The sequence below is a fragment of the Brassica rapa genome, chromosome A05, assembly GCF_000309985.2.
Source record: "Brassica rapa cultivar Chiifu-401-42 chromosome A05, CAAS_Brap_v3.01, whole genome shotgun sequence".
Classification (NCBI taxonomy): Eukaryota; Viridiplantae; Streptophyta; class Magnoliopsida; order Brassicales; family Brassicaceae; genus Brassica; species Brassica rapa.
In genome coordinates this window covers 6117356-6138802 of record NC_024799.2, presented here as the reverse complement: position 1 = coordinate 6138802, position 21447 = coordinate 6117356, and the positions used below count along the sequence as shown (strand labels likewise).

At 33.5% G+C, this 21447-nt stretch overlaps 6 protein-coding genes across 7 annotated transcripts in view; 1 reads left to right on the top strand and 5 right to left on the bottom strand.

The window, feature by feature from the left end:
- The window catches only part of LOC117134085, a 905201-nt gene that overhangs the window by 325751 nt on the left and 558003 nt on the right, over window positions 1-21447 (bottom strand). The gene's annotated exons all lie outside the window — the stretch shown is intronic.
- LOC103867541 lies at window positions 3985-7017 on the top strand. Its single transcript, XM_009145621.3, has 3 exons — window positions 3985-4478; window positions 5024-6504; window positions 6579-7017. The coding sequence occupies exons 2-3, from the start codon at window positions 5110-5112 to the stop codon at window positions 6762-6764; spliced, it is 1581 nt and encodes a 526-aa protein (XP_009143869.2). The 5' UTR covers window positions 3985-4478; window positions 5024-5109; the 3' UTR covers window positions 6765-7017.
- On the bottom strand, window positions 7027-8645 carry LOC103867540 (probable peroxygenase 3). Its single transcript, XM_009145620.3, has 6 exons — window positions 8385-8645; window positions 8091-8240; window positions 7855-7940; window positions 7656-7750; window positions 7450-7575; window positions 7027-7363 (listed from the first exon to the last, which is right to left on the bottom strand). Exons 1-6 carry the CDS (start codon window positions 8485-8487, stop codon window positions 7204-7206), a joined length of 720 nt encoding a protein of 239 aa, XP_009143868.1. The 5' UTR covers window positions 8488-8645; the 3' UTR covers window positions 7027-7203.
- On the bottom strand, window positions 9494-13378 carry LOC117134091 (replication protein A 70 kDa DNA-binding subunit E-like). Its single transcript, XM_033291848.1, has 8 exons — window positions 13375-13378; window positions 13054-13168; window positions 12858-12982; window positions 12697-12778; window positions 12508-12619; window positions 12275-12432; window positions 12087-12207; window positions 9494-12000 (listed from the first exon to the last, which is right to left on the bottom strand). The coding sequence occupies exons 4-8, from the start codon at window positions 12756-12758 to the stop codon at window positions 11704-11706; spliced, it is 750 nt and encodes a 249-aa protein (XP_033147739.1). The 5' UTR covers window positions 12759-12778; window positions 12858-12982; window positions 13054-13168; window positions 13375-13378; the 3' UTR covers window positions 9494-11703.
- Window positions 13162-14667, bottom strand: LOC117134089. The gene is made up of 2 exons (XM_033291810.1): window positions 13921-14667; window positions 13162-13648 (listed from the first exon to the last, which is right to left on the bottom strand). Exons 1-2 carry the CDS (start codon window positions 14485-14487, stop codon window positions 13412-13414), a joined length of 804 nt encoding a protein of 267 aa, XP_033147701.1. The 5' UTR covers window positions 14488-14667; the 3' UTR covers window positions 13162-13411.
- On the bottom strand, window positions 14903-18952 carry LOC103867539 (actin-related protein 2/3 complex subunit 2B). Of its 2 annotated transcripts, none has more exons than XM_009145618.3 (10): window positions 18349-18952; window positions 18127-18193; window positions 17121-17328; window positions 16798-16973; window positions 16585-16662; window positions 15943-16075; window positions 15762-15853; window positions 15597-15653; window positions 15452-15494; window positions 14903-15343 (listed from the first exon to the last, which is right to left on the bottom strand). In XM_009145618.3, the coding sequence occupies exons 1-10, from the start codon at window positions 18405-18407 to the stop codon at window positions 15126-15128; spliced, it is 1131 nt and encodes a 376-aa protein (XP_009143866.1). In that variant the 5' UTR covers window positions 18408-18952; the 3' UTR covers window positions 14903-15125. The 2 variants fall into 2 exon arrangements, with proteins under 2 accessions (XP_009143866.1, XP_009143865.1); XM_009145617.3 differs by having other exon boundaries at window positions 16798-16979; window positions 18349-18948.

Sequence of the window (21447 nt, the reverse complement as noted above, 5' to 3'; positions counted from 1 at the left end):
TATGTGTGTAGAAACATTTGAGTTTTAATTTTGCTAAGTTCACATTGTACACCTTTTTCGTTTGTGTACATCAGATATCCTACGCCCTAGTGCTACCTACGAATATATTTTTTCTATAAACAAGATTGAATAGGCCAGTCTGATTATCAATCATGCATGTCTAATACCCGGTGAGGATTGGGCCAACAAAGGTTTATAGATGGATAATTTAACAAGGGCTTCTCTTCTATATACTAGCTAATAAAAGCTCAAAATATTTAGAAGACAGCAACCTTGATACATGCGTAGTAAATGTCGAATTGTCGATCGTACATTAGTTCCCATATATAGTTGGTCCATAGATCATATTGTCGGTCGAGACAATCAATCATGTGCCGCAAGCTCACGGCTTGGTATGAGACAAAACAATTTTGTCAATTTGTTAGTTGGTCCATAGATTCTCATTTTTGTATTAAAATATTCCTAATTAAAATATCAATACATGTTCTAAAGACTCCAATCATGTATATTTTTCAGAAAGGCAAAATATGTATTGTAGGGGTTGTTTTAAATTTTCCAAGCAAAATGAGTTTAATTATTCCCATTATGGTACACGGAGGTAACCATATTACAAGTCCGTTTTCCAATAGACCATCAACTGAAAACATACCGTTGTCCTAATACATGCATAACTTTAAGGAACTTTTGCTTAATTTGATGGATGATTTAAAAGATGTTAACACACATTTTAGTGCTATTTTGTATATGGTGTGCAGATACTCTTGTTAAGCTCAAAGAGAGACAAAATTACAGACTAGCTGGAGATTTAGGAACTTTGTTGAGATATACTCACATGCTTATAACAAATTTCTTCTTTGTACGCGTAGCTAAACGTCAGGATGATTAGTCCATTTATGTTTTTTTCTACCTCATTATTTCTTTTTAATGATAACAAACCAAAAAGATAATTTAGCAGCACTAACCTAAATATATAATAATCAATAAAATAACTATGTGAGTTGTGTAGATAAAATATTACGTGTGTAAACTACCTTCTTACCGTTGTGGTTTTTCCTCTGATCATTCAAATCTAGAAAGCAAAAAACTAGCCATGGATCTACAATCGGAAAAGCTCCAGTTCTTAACGTTAATTGTCTCAAAAATCGATCTCAACAAAGGACCGATCAGCCTCAAAAACATATCCATAAATCGATCCGATGATTCATCCTCGGTTTGAACTAAGATCGTCATTTAAGTCATGCATAGATTGATGCTTTACGAGATCAAGGTTTAAGGTTTGATCTAAGAATTTAATCTTTGCCATCTTCGGTTGAACCAACGTTAGAAACAGCGGTGGTTGCATGTGATATCATTCATATATGTGGTTGCCTCTTAATGATTTCTTTAAAGATAGTGAATCAATCACCGTTGAGTGTTAGAAAATAGTAAAACATGTGCTCTATGTTATTTGAACTTGTAATATCATTACTAGATTTTGATCCGCGCTTGGAAAACGCGGGTTTTTGGATTATATTATAAAGTTTTATTATATCAAAAATATAATTTTTAACAGTTACATAATCTACGAATTAGTTTATTTCAGATTTTATATGTACATTTTTACATAAGTTTCTTTTAGGCATGAGAGTTATATATGAATCAAAAAAACAAACCGAACCGACCCGAAAATATAGGTTTAGTTCCGGTCCAAAGAAGATAACCTATTGGGTTTTTTAGATCCGCAGGTCTTTGTTTGAGCATGAGTCCTACCCTAGACCCGATCATAAATATGTTGTGTTTATTAGGTATATTTGGATATTTCGAATATGTTTCCGGTATTATGAATATTTTTTTTTGAGTTTTTGGTTTACGATTATAGTTTTTGATTTCAGGTAAATTTTCAAATTAAAAAAATGGGTTTTTTTCAGTTCATCGTGTTAGATTTTGAATAAGATTTTGAATTTTTAAGTATTTGAATTTTTTGGTATTTGTTTGGAGTTTCGAATAATTTTCAGATTTTTTAGATATTTTAATTTTTTTTAGGATCTTAAATACCCGAACATATGTGGAACCGTTATGTCCATATCAGGTCCAACAACATTATTGTACAAAAACATGGTTGTTAAAATATTTTTCTGAATGAAAATATCACAAGGAATAATATTAGGATCTACTAAAAATATTTAAAATATTATATGGTTAGAATGATTAATGGTATTATCAAAAAAAATAGTTATACATTCGAACAACTTTTTTATATTAGATTTTTTAAGATTATTTCTCTTTTAATATTATTGATTCGTTTTTAAGTGAAAAGTATAATAACTAAACCAATAATTTTCAAAATCGTGAATAATCAATATCGTGAAGTCGGGTTAACTTTAACAAAACCAATGAATTTCTACATTTTTCTGAAGGTAATATGAATATTCAGAAAACTCATTTTTAAATATGAAAATATCTATCAAACTATAGACGACTGAAAGTTTAGTATATGATATGAGATTTTAGTGGGGAAAATTATATATGATAACATTACTTTATTATAAAAGAAATTGAAAATTAGAATGTACATATATATGTCGTGTAACTTCTCTTGCTTTAAATCATATATTATATGATAAAAGTGATAGTATAAAACATTAGTATCAATGTTTTACGATTAAAAGTCAAAATGGTAAATATAGTAATAGTAGTGAATTAGGATTTAGAAGTGAGATTTGAATAAATAAAAAAATTGAATAAATTATTGTTAGAGAAATATATGGTAACATATTGTTAATCTAAATTTAAGGTAAGACCAAAAATAATGAGATAAATAGAAGGGTCCAAACAACTTTCATAGGTAGATTTTTTAAAACTTATTTCTTTTTAATAGTATTGATTACTATTTTGTTTTTGTAGAAAAATAAAAATGGTAACGATAGTGTTTTTTTTTTGTTATAGACCTTATTGTATGTTTTAAATAGTTACTAGGTTAAGATCCGTGCCTTGCGCGAGATAAACATTATATATAAAAACTATTTTATATATTATATGTTTCTAGCATATTATGAAATAATAAATATATATTGAATAATTAAAAAATCAGTAACTATGACTTATATAATTAAATTGGTGAGAACGTATAAATAAATTTTATTAATCCAAAAAATATTTTTTCTATTTGATATAATATATAATTAAATTTAAATTATGGTAACATATATATATATATTATATTTTAATATTAATATTTATTAAATGATGCCTTTTGCTCATATTTTTTTTATCATTTGTATCTGTTATAGCAAAAAATTTAAATTACTGATAACAAAATTTTCACTGTGGGATTAATATATATATATATTCCTATATCTTTTATTTTAATACTTATTAAATGAGACTTTCAACTTATATGATTTTTTAATTATTTGTATCATGTCATAACAAAAAATTTAAACCATGGATCACAAAATTGAATGTAAAACTTTTAACAGTTTTAGTAATTTATACTCGTTTTTAAAAATTCAAAATATAACATATAAAGAAAAAATTTAATTTTTATTATATGGTTACTATGGTTGTTTAATTTATTTTAATAGTTTAAAATTAAACAATATAATATAAGACACATTTATTTTTATCAAATCTTTATTATTCAAAATAATTAATTATCATATATATACTTTATCCACATTAGGCAATTCCGTAATTTTATTTAAGGACGTAATGCATCACATTAATAATGTATTTAAGATTAGTTTAATAAAAATCTTATTATATATTTAGATGAATCAACCTATTTCTTTAAAAATTCTAAGAATCATTCTAGTGATGACATGTGACTACAAAAAATGTTGTAATGTTTATCAAATAATATATAGAGGATATTATTCAATAACTGGCAATGGTAAAAACTGAATAAACTGAGAAAAAGGAAAATAAAAAGTGGATAGAAGCAAATGGGTATTAAATTGAATGTGGGCACTTTCGATATAAATTCACTACTCCCTCTTTTTTAGCTAACGAGTAGCCATCACCATTCACCACCACCACCTCCCTCTCTATCTCGATCGTGCCCACCAGCTCAGCTCACTAACTTTGCTTCTCCAATCTCCACTTTTGACAAAACCCCCCCCTAATCTCAAGCTTTTGACACACAACAGAAAAAAAGAGGTGGGGCCCTACATTGTAAGAAACCTCTATTCCTTTAGTAGTGGCCATAGTCAAGTCTCTCACACACACCCAAAAAAAAAAGAAAGACTTCCCTTTTTTTCCCTTCGTCTCCATTGGTACTAGTCTGACATTAACGTGGCTTAGTGAAACACCCCCACCCATCTCTCTCTCCTCTCTATAGAAACCCAGAAAAGTTCTTGCTTCCAAACTTCTCCCACTTCCTTCTTCCCCATTCATAAGCAGAATCTGATTCTTCTTTTCTCTTAGACAGAACTTTGGAGACGCAGAAGAACAAACAATTCAGAATCTCGATCTAAACCCCTATTTTTTCTCTTACTCAGGTACAAAGAAAATTAAATGAAAGATTTGTCTTTTTTCCTTTTTCTTTTTAAAGCTGTTCTGTGTCTTAATTGCATAACTAATTAGCTTCTGTGTTCAGTTCATGTTTTTTTTTTCTTTCACTCCAATCCCAATTGAGCACTGAACCTTGTTTCATAGCCTTGTACTCTGAATTAGCTTCTAGGTCAAATCTTTAGGTTGCAAAAATCCTCCAATCCATTAAAGTTTTAGCCTTTTCTCTAATTCAATTAATGGGTTCATCTAAAAATTCAAGCTTTTCTTTAATTGTCAATTTCTTGTAGGGTTTCTTCGTTTATTATACCCTTTTTAATTGCCTTTTAGGTAAGAGATTAGGTAACTGTTTTAAAAAAACCTTGACTTTAGAGAGAGGGGTCTTGAATCTGTGGCCTTTTGTTTGGACCCAGTAGATTATTCATTGCACATTTTGGATTCTACATAATTTTAACCATTTTTGTAAAATATCACACAATGTAACATGTCTTGTACTAATAATCTCAGATTACTCTCTTCATGTTTGTCTTTTCAGATACTTGGAAGTGGTCTTAAAATTTGTATGGTAGGATGAGAAACTGAGTTTTGTTCGGTTTTGATCTAAAGTTAGCAAGCAAAACAATGGGAAGTCTTACACCTGATGCTCTGAAAGATGATCCTGAGCTTGAAGATTCATTAAACATCCATGAGCATCTCCCTGTCTTGTTGACCCATAAAAGACAACAACAGCAATGTAGTTTAGTTTCGAACAGCGGGAAGTGGCTACACCTTGTCAAAAACTGTCCCAGAGGCTCATTCTCTCGCGCCACTAGCTTCTTTGATAACAAGATCCCAAGGCATTTGGTGTCGCTAGACGAGAAGTATCTCCGTAGATGCCTAGAATTGATTAACATCAGCGCCTTTAAGTCGTCAGCTAGTTGCAGCCTCTCTTCGTATCACTTTGACTCAACTATGATCCCTAAAGAGAATGTTGCTCGTCTTCTCTTTGATCTTCCCTTGGTTGATGATTCAGGGAACGTAGTGATTAGTCCTGTGATCACAGGTTGCAAGAGGGTTACACATTTGCTTGATAGCCCTGAGAAGGCGGTCTCGGTATCGAGCACAAGCTCAGTGAGCTCTTCTTCTTCTTCTTCTGAGCAGTCTTGGTCACCGTCTTCTTCAAAGGTGTCTCAAGGGACACTTCAGTTTACTATGAAAGACAACAAGATTCCTCATTTTGTTTTCTCATTGGATGATCAGAAAGAGATCTATGTAGCTACCTTAAGCAATACTAGTAGTGTTGGTTTTGACCGCAGCTCTCTAGAGTATTCATATTTGATCCATTTGAAGAAAGGCCGTGTCGGCTCTGAACTGGTTGGTAAGCTAAAGGTATCAACGTTGTTCTCTGTCTCATCCGCTAATGAGAAAACCGTAGAGAGACAGTTTGTTCTGTTCAGCAACGGTGGGAATCAGCAGTTGCTAGGCCACAGTGAGATCAAGAAACACAGAGGGTTGTCTAAGAAAGTGGTTGATGCGCTCAAACGCGGCTCAAGGCAAAGAAGCATCTCAAGATTCAGCAGAACAAGCTCCGTAACTGATTTTAGTTATTGGGAGCCGTTTCAAGAGCCTGATCAAGTTCTTGAATCTGTGAGTTTGCTAGATAGCGAGCTTCCGCATAATCTTGAAGCCTCAGCTGTTGTTGTGAGAGAGAAGTTTCTCAATGAGGAAGAGAAAGCTGGAGGGTGGGGCATGAAGTTTCTGAAGAAGACCTCCTTGTCTAGAAGAACCAAGCAGGCTTGTGGAGATTCAAAGCAAATGAGCATAGATGTTGTGATTCCTTCAGGGGTTCACGGAGGGCCGAGAAGCAGAAACGGTGGTGGTGGTGGTGGTCCTTCGAGCTTGGTTGAGAGATGGAAGTCTGGAGGAAGCTGTGATTGCTCTGGATGGGACTTAGGTTGTTCTTTAACCGTCTTTAAAGGGCAAGGTAGAAAAGAACAAAGTGAAGGTCAATGCAATCTATTTGAGCTCTTCACTGAGGTAACTAACATTCAAGAACCATTTTGTGGAATTAGATTCAGGTTTGTTTAGTTCTTGTTGTGTTTTTTTTTCAGGGATCGAAGCAGGGAATACCTGGACTGAGGATCATGAGTGTAAGAGAGGGTCTTTACTTCATCCAGTTTCAAGCGAAGATGTCTGTGTTGCAGTCTTTTTCAACGGCTTTGGCGTATGTTCATAGCCAGAGCCAGAGACTTAGGCCATGGTTGTCAGGGAAAGTGTGTAGAGAGAAGCTTAACTAAGCTAAAAGAGAGAGAGAGAGAGGAATGCACAGAGTAAAAGATAGGCAAAAACTCAGCCTTCGTAATTTCAGCAGGTTCTTGAGTTAAAATATTATTATTTTTTTAGTTTATTTGTCTTCTATTTAATTTTTTTTTTGATAGAAAAAATGTTTCTTTGCTGGAAATCGTATGTAAGTTTTTGGTGTGTTTTGTTGGTGTGAAATGTAAATTTCTGACTTTCGATTTTGACATTTTATGATGTTCTGGTTTTATATAGACTTTGTTTTGTCAATTAAGTGATTTAACTTCAGTTTTACACAACAACAACATACACAAACGTTTTCTTACACATTTTTTTTTGTTTTTGTTTTTCCCCTAACCAATAACGAGAGCTTAATAATACTAGTAGGCTCCAAATACAATACTGCATACTTATTCATACAAAAGATAAAACAAACTCTTAGTCTTGCTTGCGAGAATTAGCCTTCTCTTTATTCTTTTTAGCACAATACTCAAATAAACTGCCATCAAAACAACCTCTCACAGCTTCTTTAGACACGAACCCTTCCTCATCCTTTGCAAGAATATAGAGTAGTATCCATTCAACTTTGTTCGAAAGCCTGCCATAACCAATACACAAAGCAGACCTATTTAATTTGATTTTAACGGTTATTTAACCAAGAACCAAGAATGTTTTGGTACTAACCATCCAAAAGGATCGATTGCCATCCGGTTTCCCTCGGTTAAGTTCCACATCTCTTTGAATGTTAACTTATTCGGAGCCGTTAGTGCGTACTTGCTAAATATGTTCTCCAGATTAAATGGGACATACCTATAATAGTGATTTTACAAATTGATCAGTATCACGAAAATTATATTTGAAATGTTTGGGTGTGCTTGAATGAGTGTTACCTTCCTTCGGTATCATAGGTGCTTGAATCACTCCCATGCTTGGCTTTGTGTATGTTGTCGATATAGACAGGCAGTAATGGTGATGGCAACCAACTCTATTTACCATATTAACCATTCACAACATAGTTATATCAATTTCATATAAATAATAATTACTTGCACTAAATTTGAAGGGTTAATTAAGGTTTGTTTACTATACCGGAAGTGTAACGTAGCTAAACGCTAAGTTGATGATTAAGCTCCAGAAGACAGAGGAGATTGGGTTGAAACCGAGGTCACGGAATCCTACAAAATTTTCCAATAATTGTTGTGATGAAAAAAGGATATGTTAGGTTTTTTTGCTTAAGAGGATATGTTACGTTGTAACCATAAATATATGATTTCTTATTTTTATGAAGTTAAAAAAGATAACAAGCTATAATAAAGAGTACTTACCAGCATAAGTCTCCCAAGGGTAGACAATACCGTCGCCGTTTTGGTCGAAGAAAGCAACATGCTGTTGCATAACACTCATGCCTTTGCTGTCATGACCTTCTGTTCCATTTGGATGCTCTGTATCTGGAGCTACTAGTGCTCTTGCCAAATCTGTTTTTTTTTTTATTATTATTTTTGATTAATATTTGGTTCAGTTAATTTTCTATAAGGTTAAGTCTTTAACTTATATGGTAACTGCTTATTGTTTTTTTACCATCAACCCTAAACATACATTTTGGACAAACATATACTTACATGGCTTTGGTAGTTTCTCCTCCAAGTCGCTACGTACTTTTCGCTCACTAGTCACCGGAGCTAACGGCGCCGTCGTGGCAAAAGCTTCTGACGCGTCTCCCATTCTCCTTCTTACTTTCTTTCTCTCTCTTCGGTAAGTGTTAATAATTGAAGATGTTCTCAGTTTCTTCTTCTGTAAAAGATGAACACTGTTGTGTTATTTGGTTTTTCGTGGGCCTTTAATAGTAAAACGATATAAAGAATCATGATGTGGAAAAGAGGAACGTGTCTCAATTATGTGGTATGACGAGTTAGGAGAAATCAAAAGGACAAAGCAAACATGACCACATCTAATATGGTCCAGGCACGTGGTGACTTCTGGTTCGTTGAAATGAATCACATTTTTTATCACGGGAGGGTCGGCGAAAAAAAAAAACATCGTCCTGATTTATGAATTTTCATATTAGAAGAAATATAATATTACTAAGAAAAAAAATTAGAACATGCGAGAAAATATAATATTACTACATTTTGTCATTTTTAAATTACTTCATTATGTATTGAAATTTAAAATGTGTGAAGCTTTAAATATCTTTTACAAAAATATTGTCCCTTCTTTGTTACCTGACACAATCTATAGACTACTTGCAGCTGTATATATTATTTCTAATAATAATGGAAAGGTAAAATATTATACGATATGTTCGAAAACTCACATGTTATATAAAACCGTTGCGATAATCATTATCCCCTTCTACAATACAAAAATATTGTCCCTTCCCATTACATCAAACTTCAAGCATTCTCTTATCGCTTCTTCGGACAAGAAGTAGAACCATTCCTTCTCCTTCACAAGAATCTTGAATGAGTAATTACTAATTAACAGTTATCAAAACAGACCGGTTACTTAGGTTAATCCGTAATCCGTAACAAATGTCTGGTACAAACAACTACCATACACATAGATCATCAAATGCCATTGGGTGAATGTTTTGTAACATATCCGACACAACGTACACGTATCTGCCAAATATGTTATCGAGATTAGCAAGAGCATACTAACTACGATCGTAATTTACAGATCGAGTTATAATCAAATTCATGTTATAACTGAGTATTTGTGTTAAGTGTTTATATAACAACGTCAAAGAGGATTATATATATATACGTCGCTTGAATCACTTCCATGTTTGGCCTGGCGTTTGTAATAATTGGTACTTGGCAATAAGAACAGTAAGTCGGTAATAATGGCGATAGCTAGCAAGTTAGCAACCAACTCTATTTATAACATGTCACAACATTTATTGCATTTTACCTTTAGGGATTAAACATAACATGCCCCAACAAAATTGAACTTATGACTCAAGAGGTAAGTATCCAATGCCGCCGACGTGTCCAATGTATGGAAGAAAATGGAAGTATTGAGCACGATTTGGATATGGTGGAGACGTGTGTTCACGAGTTCATCGGTTACAAAAGAAAAAGGACGAGCAATGTGACCACATTTGTGGTCTTATTCACGTGATCAGGAACCGCTGATTTAGTCCATACATGTGGCTGTAGAAATTGAATCGGGCTTAAGATTATTGTTTTGCTGATTAGTTATTCTTTGTCACATTTTGGCTGATTACATCTAAAAGTTAAATATGAGTGAATGTGTTGCGTCCTGACTATTTCTAGTAAACATTATAAAATACTAGAGATTTTGCCCGGGCTACGCCCGGGGTTAGAAAAAAATATCAATGTATTTAATATATATAATGCACAATTACATCCCTTGTTATTAAAATATAAACCAAATATTGAATTATAAATGAGTAAAACTGAAAAATTATCATTTTTACAATCTAAAAATACATATGAAAAGATATAAGAAAATGTGAAATGAATAAAAAAAAGTTAAACCTAAGTTACGATCCCAAAAAAGGTTATGATCCTGATATGTTTGACCTTATATATGGGGTTATCATGAACACAAATTATTAATCAGAATTAAACATGAGCAAATTCTGAAAACATGCCACATCATTTTTCTAACATAGTAGATATTCACCTATTTATATTTTTTGTTTGTAATGCTTGCACTTTTGATTTAATTGAGTTCTAAATTACGGTATTGAAAATTCTTTATGGTATTTAGAATCTATATAAGTTGATGCCACTTACAATGATGTTTTGATGACTGCTGCTCATTGTAGAACAATACTAAAAATGTGCTAGAAAATCCTCAAAGTTGTCATCAACATTTGTTTAATGCTAGACTTTAAGTGTTTATAAATTTTAAAAAAATTATGATTAATAAGTAGAAATGTATAAGATAACAGATTCTATAAACTTTTTTTGGGAAAAAAACAGTTTCTATTATTTATTTTCACATTTATTTTGGTTCATATTACCAGTGATTATTAATTCGATTATCTTCTTCAGGAGTCTGTTTCATAATTTTATTCATAAGTATCTTAAAATTATTTTTTTATCAAGTATCACTTGACTTTGTATTTTCTATACTATTTCAAAAAAAAAACGAAAGGATTTTTGTCCAAAAAGTCAGTAATAAAACTATTGGAGAATTTTATATCTAATTTATTAATTAAATATTTTTCTAATTCACTATATACGTTTATTTATTGTTTTTAGTGTGTAAATTTAAAATAAACTAAACCAAAGTTGTAGCCCACAATGTTGTAGCGGCTAAACGTACCAGGTCACTATAAGTTTGAACCCTAAATTTCTGTAGAATGTATTTCTGGTATATTTTCTTTAATTGGGAATATATCTATCATTCAATTGATCTGAAAGATATAAGGATGAGCTGTTAGTCGATATTTCTTGAGCAAATGGGTTGTCGGAGCAAATTTAGTTACATTGATTAACAATAAAAGACATTGTTTACATTAATTTATTTTCAAAAATAAGAACAAAAATATTGAACTTTTATTTACATAATACAAATCCAGTTCGAAAAATCTAAAGACGGTTCATAGTTATGACACCATTTAAATTATAAACCATTTATAATTTGCGACAAATTCAAATCATATTCATAAATCTTGACCCATCAACCGACCATAACCACATCTCTATGCTTTGGCAACTATGAACAAATTTTTATATAGCCTACACACTCATTCAGCCTTCAAGCAAGTATAATGATTTCTCATATATAGATATATGGATAGGCATTTTTGTTTAGCCAAACTTTAAAACATGAAAAGAGATTAATAATAGATATTATTAGCAAAAGAGATCATAGCAAAGTTTGTTAAAACTTCAAACACAAATCCAGAAAAAAAAACCAAGCTTAGCATTAAACAAAACAATTCCAGTAAAGACAACTTCATTAGCCACATTTGGCACGCTTCACACCTTCCGACTCAATCCCATCAGCACCCCTTTTCACCAACTTATCTGCATGATCCTCACTCTCACTATCACCTTCCTTACCAACGTTCACTCCTACGTTGCCTTCGGGTTCTGGGGCTTCAAGTGGGAGCACTTTTGTCACAGTTAAAGTTTGGGTCTTGGCAGTCAGGTTGTGGGTTGATACCTTCACAATGAACTTCCGGGTCTGTCCGATGGTATCAATCATGGCTTGAGGCACTGGAACTATGTGATCCTCTCCCACACTATCATTGGCCTACAACACATTTAAACATTATCAGAATGCATGTATGTGTAAGAGTATGTTCTTAAATCACGTAAGCATACAGGCTTCATATATACCTCGTAATATCGCTCCACCAACTCAGCAGCTTTCTTTCCAGTCAATTCCTCACCAGCATCACCAAGGACAACAAAAACGGCTTGATCGCTATGGTCATATACAGAGAGCTTCGATAGATACCTGTAACAGAGAGACATTAATAACATTGCCGTCAAATAATTTGTATAGCTATATATAAACCACTTACTGCGGCACACCGACGATCTCACTCTTCCCACATTTCTTACACATAAGCGTTGTAGGACCTTTTGTTGCCTTAGTATGGCACACACCGCAGCCTATATAATACCATCCAGAACCGTTCACGACATCATAAATTGTTGCTGTGCACTCAAACCAAGCAACCTGATAAATGTTTGAAAATTCAATGAGAAACTTAGATTATCTTATTGGATGTATCAGATATTGAGAATATAATACCTTAGCGGATGCCTGATTCATATAAGAGAAGAGGTCTCCCAGTGTCGCTAACTCAGGCTTAGTGACCACCTCTGCGTTAACTCTGCTGGCAACATCTAGGTTCGAGTCCAACCTAGAAAGAATGTAAACCAGACGTTCAATGGCGGAGTAATATAAGTTGCATTCCAACATATGAAACTTAAACATTACCAGCTGAGGTACAACAGCGTTTCTTCGACATCACCATCCAGAAATACCCGTGAAGACGCCATAGAAGATATAGATAGGACGCCTATAACATAAAATAATATCAGATATGACCCAACCATAGTTGACATCTTAAAACAGGAATGGAAGTTAGCAATACAAACCTCCAAACCATTTCGGGTTTAAGGTGGTGACCAAGATAACGCGTGCAGTGCCACCAGATGCTTTAAACTTTTCACAGAACTCAAACGCAACCTTGTCCCAGAGGTACAGCTTCAGCACATGATCGCTGTAACAACACAAACTCATGTGGTAAATAAAACCATATGTGAATTTGAAGGAAGATATAGAATAACTTACTCATGTGTTTGAACGTGAAGCTCAACTCGGCGAGATTTTGCTATCTCTGACTCATCAAGCAGAAGACCGTCACCGGGGACCTTCCCATTCACAAGTTTGATGTGGCCAATATAATCTGCAAGAGAAGATAATAAAACTCAATATTTTTATCGTACCAACCCGGAAACAAAGCCTAAATCTATGAGTCTATATGAAAACATAATCATACGCAAACACCACAGAACAAATAAAATCTATAATCAGATGATATCATACTATCTAAGTTTATATTAATCTAATACTAATGCAAACAGTGGAGAGTGTAATGAGGTGAGAACTTACCATAAAGATCACCTCTCAAGTCGGAGCCAGCTTCAAATTATTTGTGTCCATGAATCCGGAACCGATCTACAGGAAAGCTGATCGAACTGTCCTCGAGTCCAGAGAGGACAGAGTTACTTGAGAAGCAAATAGTGACACTTGACTCAGCTACCCGGTAGATAGTCTTGCTCTTTGATCCGAAAAACTTGTTGAGTCGGTATGTAGCACCAGTTTTCATGTGACGCAAATATGTGTCAATCCTTCCATAGGGGATGAAGCCCTGGATAACACTCTCCTGTCGATAAAAGAACATCAATTAAAAAAGCTAGCAAGGATAGATATCTTTAGTGAAATCAAAAGCAAGACTATATATTTAACCCGAAACAAACAACTCATATAATCCTCACGACGGTACTAACAACAAATAATTATATAATCTAATCAATCAATTCTGGTCATAAAATAATCTTAATATTAATTATCTAATCTCATCAAACTATATATTAACATAGCATTGCAATCAAACAATATCATAAACTAATCTCGTAAAAAGATATCGTTTTATACCTCTTCGTCGATGAGAAGCATTTCGATGCCGATAAGCACCTTCGTCTGAACATTCCAAGCCTCCCAAAAGTGGATCAACCGGAACCGCACCTCGTCTTCATGGGGCCCGAAAGTGATGTCTTTGAAGGTAATAACCTTTCCCACGTTCTCGGAGACGATAGCTTTGCCTTTATCGACGAATGAGACAGAGGCTCTGCCTCTAACACCGAGTTTGAGACCGGAGGAGGCACCGGTTTTGCCGTTTGGTTTGATCGAATTCTTCGCTTCTGCCGTTACGTCTTTTGACTTCATCGCAATGGCATCGCCGGAAGAGACATCGGTTTGAGCGACGGGTTTGACCAGACCGGAGGGGATCGGATTGACATCGCCGGAAGATACACCGGGTTGGGCGACGGGGTTGACCGAACTGGAGGGGATCGCCGCTTCGCCGTTCGTTTTCACTGTGTCGGAAACACCGGATAACTTCATCGCAATGAGCGGTTGAAAGGCTAGAAATTTTTTTGATGCAAATAAAACATCGATTAAGAGATGTATATAGAATCTCAGTGGAAGAAAGCGATAAATCATCCATTAATGAGATTAAAAGTCTAGAGGAGTGGGGAGAGAATTGATTGTTTGCGATGAAAGATCCGTGAAACGTAGGAAACTAAGAAGACGAAGAGAAAGGAGATCGACGAAACGAAGAAGAGGAAGAGAAAGGGGATCGAGGATTGATTAAGCAAAATTAGGGTTAGTTCCTCGCGGAAATGGAAAGAGAACTTCACGCGAGGTGGGCTTCACGGGCTGTTTACTCCGAACGATTTAGGGCCTGTGAACGCGAAGCCCAAATGACATAAGTGAGCATCTGACGTGGCGAAAAGCTCTTCTCCTATTGGTTGATTATTACTGTCGACGTGGACACTCTAACTACTCAGGGTATTCCCCTTTTATTATTGTATGATATTTTCTTCTGAATCACATTGACAAAATATTGCCGTTGATATAATCCCAATAATAAATTGAACATTATAAAGTAAAATAAGAATCACAAAGATTGAATGATGTAAATGGCATTTGGACAATATATCCCTTACGAAACATGCATGCATTCATTGTCAACTCTTCGTTATGTTACTTTTTGTTGTATATATTATAGTAATATAGGGAATCTAAAAATTACATATATATGTGCAAATATGTATATATATAGTAGTTTAAGAGATTGCTTAGTCCAATTTTGTGTATGATTTATTTGAGGATTTCGAAGAGAATTTGGGGATAGATATCCACCGCTGATTGAAGCGAAATCGAGCACAGCCGTTGATTCTGATCCGAAATTTGCTTATCTTCACTCTCCTTGTCATATCCTTGCATCTCTGTTGCATCATCAATTTGCCTTTTGGTACCTTCACAAGCTCCTTTACGTATTTGCATGCTCCATTTTCTATAAGTTGGAGACAATGCAAAATAAATTATCAATAATGTTCAGGTAATACAAATGTCAAAAATCTATTATAAGAGGCAACAAAACTAAAATAAGATAAAATAATACCTTTTTGGGGAGCTTCTTCTTCGAATCTTGTGTTATTTAGCCGCTGCATATATAGTTAAAATTTACTAAAATAAGCTTTATTGTAGATCAAATCTATATTATCTGTTCTAAATTCATGTGTGCTTAATTAATGTGATTAAACTACCTTCACCAAACTGTCCATTCTTTTTCTCATCCTTCTCTGTATGTACCCTCTTGAACACTATTTTACCAAGAATCCAAGTACGTACCCGCAAGAGGTTGAAATTTTCAATTAAAACAATAATAAATCTATTGTTTTTTTCTTCTAAATAAGTCATCACTAATTTACCTTTATATGGTATTTAACGTATGCATAGAAATTTAGTAAATTCCAAACCGTTTTGTCTAGCCTCTTTCCTTCAACGTGCCGTGAAGTGATATCTGCGATAACAACAAGATTGGAACTCGTGAATATAATACTAATTCGAGAGGTCGAAACTAATAAAAAGATTAAAGGGTTTTAAATTTACCAAAAGAGACAAAACCAGCATTGGTGGTCAAGTCGTGGACCGGTTCTCCTCTAAGTTGGAAAGGAGGAACTGGTGACCAACTACATTGTGGTGCCTTTCCCATTTCTTTTTGGCTTCCCACTTCCACTAGTTCCTGTTTTTCTCCAATATTGAAAATTTTCGATAAAATATAAAATTTACTACTTTAAATTTGAGCACAATATGTATTTCATATAAATACAAAGATGTTTATCCTTCTTGGATGTTAATTTATTTTTAATACTCAAAACCAAATTTTGACTAATGGTATTTGATGCATATGATATCTTCAAGTATTTTGTGTTACTCAGCGGTTAATGAGATAATTTGTTTCACATTTTGAACAAGTAAAATGTTATTAAAATTATAAGTATGTAGCTGATTGTCCATATTTTCATTTGCTCCATGTTCTGATTAAATTTTATTCAACTTTTTACTCTTTTGCATGTATAAAAAATAAATAGATGAGGTTGATGTTTTTTTTTATTGAAAACTATTAATTACTGTTTCTAGATTTCAAAGTACAATTCTAATTGATTGGATAACTCATTGTCATTTTGATTTGTCATTTGAGTTTTTAATCTCAGTGAAACACTTTCTCAATACTAAAGTGATCATGTGTACCTGGAAGAATGACATAGCAATGACTACATCCGAGTTGTCTTTAAAATTCATTGGAAACGCCGCCGTGATTTTCTCCGCCTGAAAAAACATTCAAGAGTTACCCTCAGAGTTATATAAAATCGAGACAAGCTACACTATGTACACTATGTATATGAATCATATTGTATTCAACTCAAACCAGTACATTAGAAAACAACACCGGGAAATTTAAACCTGTCTAAAGACGTAGAAAGGTTCACTTGGGTGATAAACAATCCTGATGGGCCTGTTGTTATTGTTTATCGCTTGTGAATCGTCTTGAAAATTCAAGCGTTTTAGCATCTCTTTTAATTGGCTACTTAGTATTATCGCTTGTATTTCAGAAATCCTTGTTATGATTTTAATAGCCTCTGCAGCTGAAAGAGTAAGAATTAAGATATAAATAGCGGGAGAAAACATATAGCTGGTGTATCGTGTACTCATTTGATATTATTGAAGATTTCTATTTAGTAATTTGACTCATTGCAAAAGCAAGGAATACAATAGCATACGCTTACCTTTGCCACGTGGAATATTATCAAGGTGAAGCTTAAGCGTCAATTGAAACCCTAATCTTGGTGGATCTACAATATCTATCACACCAACTGCTATATTCTTAATCACCTCATAAGTAGCACTTAAAATCTCCTTTGATGTCACTATTCCTTGTGTCTCAAGCAACGTCGACGTGGATACATACACAATATTTGTATCCAAAACGGAGCACTGCATGTCCAAATCATATAATTTATGTTTTCTGTAATAACTTCAAAATAAAGAACTCTATATTAAAGAATTAACATGACCATAAAATAGATATATATAGGGATGTTAACAATGGGTTTTTACCCATAGGGTACCCTAAACCCGGTTGGAATTTAAAAACCAAAACCCGTATATTCAGTTTTCAAAATTCGCGGGTTTATTTTGGGCGGGTCTTGATTTATAAATTACCCGTTCGGGTTTTACCCTATCGGGTTTCGGGTACCCTATGGGTTTTTAAATATATATATATATAATTGAATGGACGACTTTTACCCTAATTTTTAAGGATTTAAATGATTGAAATCAAAAATTAGATGTATAAATCAAAACATACAATGCCCACTATTAAATTTTGCACTCTCTATAACTTATTTATTTACTTACATTATGGATATAGTATAAATTTGCAAATTGAAAATTATGAATGATGAAAATTTTATTTGTTACTTTATACAGAAAATAAATTTGATAATTGAAAATTAATCAAATTTAATACAAAACATGATTAAAATTAAATATTCAATACATATAAATTTAAGTTAAAACTATAAAACTTTAACTAAAAAACCACAAAACTCAAAAAAGAGTTTTTTCGGGTACCCGTGGGTAACCCTAAAGTTCTAGGGTTTTTCGCGAGTTACCCTAATAGTACCGGGTTTTTTTCGGGTTTTATAGTTTAGGGTATTTTCTGGGCGGGTTTAGTTTGGGTTCGGGCCGGGCCGGGTTTTTTTGCCCATGACAACATCCCTAGATATATACCTTGATGTGATATTGAATCGAACCAAACTCATAGAAATGTTGATCGATCTCGATAGGTTTTTCAGCACTGCCATTAATTGAGAACAATGAAACATTATATTACTTTGTAGTAGGACTGTATACCGGCAAAATAAAATCAAATAATCTCAACCGATGCTAAACCGGGAAAGATCGGACTGATCAATGATTAAAGTTGACTAAAGAGATGAGAGTGTGGCTTACCGGTATATCTTGAGGAGTGTTTCTTTCAATGTTGGAGATGATCTTTCGAGATATGCCATTCTTGAAATTTAAGAGCTCGGAAGAAACTTGAGGACAAAAGAATTTATAACTTTTTGTTTATCATTTGGTAATATATTATGATATGTATGTGATCTTATGCACATATATATATATATATGTATGTATTTTGTGTGGTCTCTAAGTGTGTTTTGTATGTGTGTGTGGGTGTAGGTGAGTTATTGGAGGTTGAGTACAATGTAAGTTCTAAAGTTGCAATCATTTTAATCTGTTTATTAAGCAAACAAGCATACAAGCTAATACGTGTGATTTGAAGACCTGCCTGTCACTCTGTCAGCCCAATCGAAATGTAGGCCCATTAAGAGCACACAAGTAGTTTTGATGGCATCTCAGCCGTTAGATTGAAGATGTGGAATCTGATAGACGCCGATTCGCACGGTGACAGATAATGACAAAGAAGGAATCTGATGTTTTATAGGGATTGTGAAACGGAATCTAATCCAATGACTCCAAACACACCTGCATATATTCTTGCGAAACACATGATACCAGGAGCAGCTACTTTTTATTTTTCATATATTTATTGAGAATTCGGCCAAAAAAAACCTCAACTTTACACGAATTGCCAAAACAAACATGAACTTTGGGGCTCGCCAAAAAAACACCAAACTTTCATTGACTTTAGAATTAATTAACAATGTTTTCGCTGACTTGCCAATTTAGCACGCCGTCAACAAATTTAACAGAAATATTTGACGTCGTTTATTATTGACGTTAAGTGAAACGACGTCGTTTCATCTCATTTGGAAACGACGTCGTTTTACACGATTTGAAATTAAAAATATGTAAACCCCTGGATTCGAACCCAGGTTGGTTGGTCAAATAGGAAGGTATTTTACCACTGGGCTACTAGCACTTTTAATGTACTTACTAACATGTTTACTTTTATTTGGTACATATTAAATATAAAAAATTCTCTAAGAACTTAATAAGATCTTTAAAATTCCAAAAAAATTAAAAAAATAAAGAAGATTTTTATAAAATTAATTTTGAAATTAAAATTGAAAATAAATTTTTTCTTTTTAAAAAATAAAAATTCTTCCAAAATTTTCAAAAAAATTAAAACGAACTTTAAATTCCAAAAAATTGAAAAAATAAAGAAATTTTTTATAACATAAATTTTGAAATTAAAATTGAAAATAAAATTTTATTTTTCTTTAAAAAAAATAAAAAATTATTTTTCTTTAAAAAAAATAAAAAAATCTTCCAAAAATTTCATAAAATTAATTTTGAATTAAAATTAAATATTTGTTTTTCTTTAAAAAATCAAAAACAATTCCAAAATTTTCATTTTTTAAAAAAAAATCCAAATTTTTTAAAATTATAATAAAATGCAAAAAATTAAAGTTAGAATTATCAACTTTTTATGTGTGTATAATTAATTTCAACTTTTAGCAAATGTATTAAAAAAATTGAAAAATTTTGGAAGATTTTTTATTTTTTTGAAAAGAAAAAATAAAATTTTATTTTCTATTTTAATTTCAAAATTAATTTTATAAAAATTTCTTTATTTTTTCAATTTTTTGGAATTTTAAAGATCTTTTTAAGTTTTTAGAAAGTTTTGGAAGAGTTTTTATTTTTTAAAAAGAAAAATAAAATTTTATTTTTAATTTTAATTTCTAAATTAATTTTATAAATATCTTCTTTATTTTATAATTTTTTGGAATTTTAAAGATCTTATTAAGTTTTTAGAGAATTTTTTATATTTAATATGTACCAAATAAAAGTAAACATGTTAGTAAGTACATTGAAAGTGCCAGTAGCCCAGTGGTAAAATACCTTCCCATTTGACCAACCAACCTGGGTTCGAATCCAGGTGTTTACATATTTTTAATTTCAAATCGTGTAAAACGGCGTCGTTTCATCTTATTTGAAAACGACGTCGTTTCACTTAACGTCAACAATAAACGACGTCAAATATTTCTGTTAAATTTGTTGACGGCGTGCTAAATTGGCAAGTCAGCGAAAACATTGTTAATTAATTCTAAAGTCAATGAAAGTTTGGTGTTTTTTTGGCCAGCCCCAAAGTTCATGTTTGTTTTGGCAATTCGTGTAAAGTTGAGGTTTTTTTTGGCCGAATTCCCTATATTTATTCCATGTCATATAATTAAATTCTATGGCATAATACAAAGCAATGCTGTATCAAATTCAAGTGGTTACTTTGATTCATCAAATATAATTTAAGCTTTGAACGGGCCGACGGCCCAAACAGTAAACCGGTAAGACGACGACCGACTCACACGTCAAGGAGGCTGACTACATGACACGTGGATGCATCTCAACCATCAGAACGACACGCGTCGCATCCGCCTCGACTTGACTGTCTCCGCCGCGAAACACCACCAGAACCACTTCACCACAACTTCCTTTCGTCGGAGCTCAGAAACTGTAGAACCTCCGCCGAAACCATCTCAGTTCTTTCAACTCTATCTACCCGTCGGAGAGCATCATCTCTCTTTGAGAGCTCATCCGACAAGGCCAACTCTTCACCGCTTCAACACTAGAGCGACAAACAAGAACCACCCGATCCAAAATCGAACTCCAAACCTAAAGAACCACAAATGAAAACCTAAAGCCGGCGACGAGAAGCTGAGGTAGCCTTCACCCCCCGGAGACTTGAGCCGGCGACGGCGAAGCTAAAGAAAACTTCCACCTCGCGGTAACAAAGGCCGGCGGCGACGGATCTGTGGAAGCCTCCATCTCCCGGAAACAAAACCTATATTACGAGCGTCCTCACCATGCCATCAACTCCAAAACAACCGCGTCTTCACTTCAAGAACCGAAACACAACGGGTGGTGATGAACCAGAGCTCAGGCAAAACGGTAAACATGAAGAGGACAAAAGCCGACCAAAGTAAGCTGAAAGACGATGGGCTCCGACGACGGCACGCGCGCTCACGCGCCGGCCGAACGCCGAAACCCAAATGAGATCTACTTTCTCTCTTTTCTCTTTTGCCACCGTTGGTAAAACGAATTAAAAAACAACTATTATATCTTATATTATTAAACCCTTGCAAATTT

Coding starts and splice junctions, on each gene's coding strand:
- LOC103867541 (XM_009145621.3), top strand. CDS start 5,110: ATGGGAAGTCTTACACCTGATGCTCTGAAAGATGATCCTGAGCTTGAA. Junction 6,505..6,578: donor TATTTGAGCTCTTCACTGAG/GTAACTAACATT, acceptor TTTTTTTTTCAG/GGATCGAAGCAGGGAATACC.
- LOC103867540 (XM_009145620.3), bottom strand. CDS start 8,487: ATGGGAGACGCGTCAGAAGCTTTTGCCACGACGGCGCCGTTAGCTCCG. Junction 8,241..8,384: donor GGAGAAACTACCAAAGCCAT/GTAAGTATATGT, acceptor AAAAAAAAACAG/ATTTGGCAAGAGCACTAGTA. Junction 7,576..7,655: donor ACCTATGATACCGAAGGAAG/GTAACACTCATT, acceptor TCACTATTATAG/GTATGTCCCATTTAATCTGG.
- LOC117134091 (XM_033291848.1), bottom strand. CDS start 12,758: ATGGCGTCTTCACGGGTATTTCTGGATGGTGATGTCGAAGAAACGCTG. Junction 12,620..12,696: donor ACGCTGTTGTACCTCAGCTG/GTAATGTTTAAG, acceptor CATTCTTTCTAG/GTTGGACTCGAACCTAGATG. Junction 12,208..12,274: donor GAGATCGTCGGTGTGCCGCA/GTAAGTGGTTTA, acceptor TCTCTGTTACAG/GTATCTATCGAAGCTCTCTG.
- LOC117134089 (XM_033291810.1), bottom strand. CDS start 14,487: ATGATTTATCGCTTTCTTCCACTGAGATTCTATATACATCTCTTAATC. Junction 13,649..13,920: donor TGCTTCTCATCGACGAAGAG/GTATAAAACGAT, acceptor TTTTATCGACAG/GAGAGTGTTATCCAGGGCTT.
- LOC103867539 (XM_009145617.3), bottom strand. CDS start 18,407: ATGGCATATCTCGAAAGATCATCTCCAACATTGAAAGAAACACTCCTC. Junction 16,076..16,584: donor TTGCTATGTCATTCTTCCAG/GTACACATGATC, acceptor GGAGAAAAACAG/GAACTAGTGGAAGTGGGAAG. Junction 15,854..15,942: donor TGCTGGTTTTGTCTCTTTTG/GTAAATTTAAAA, acceptor TTGTTATCGCAG/ATATCACTTCACGGCACGTT.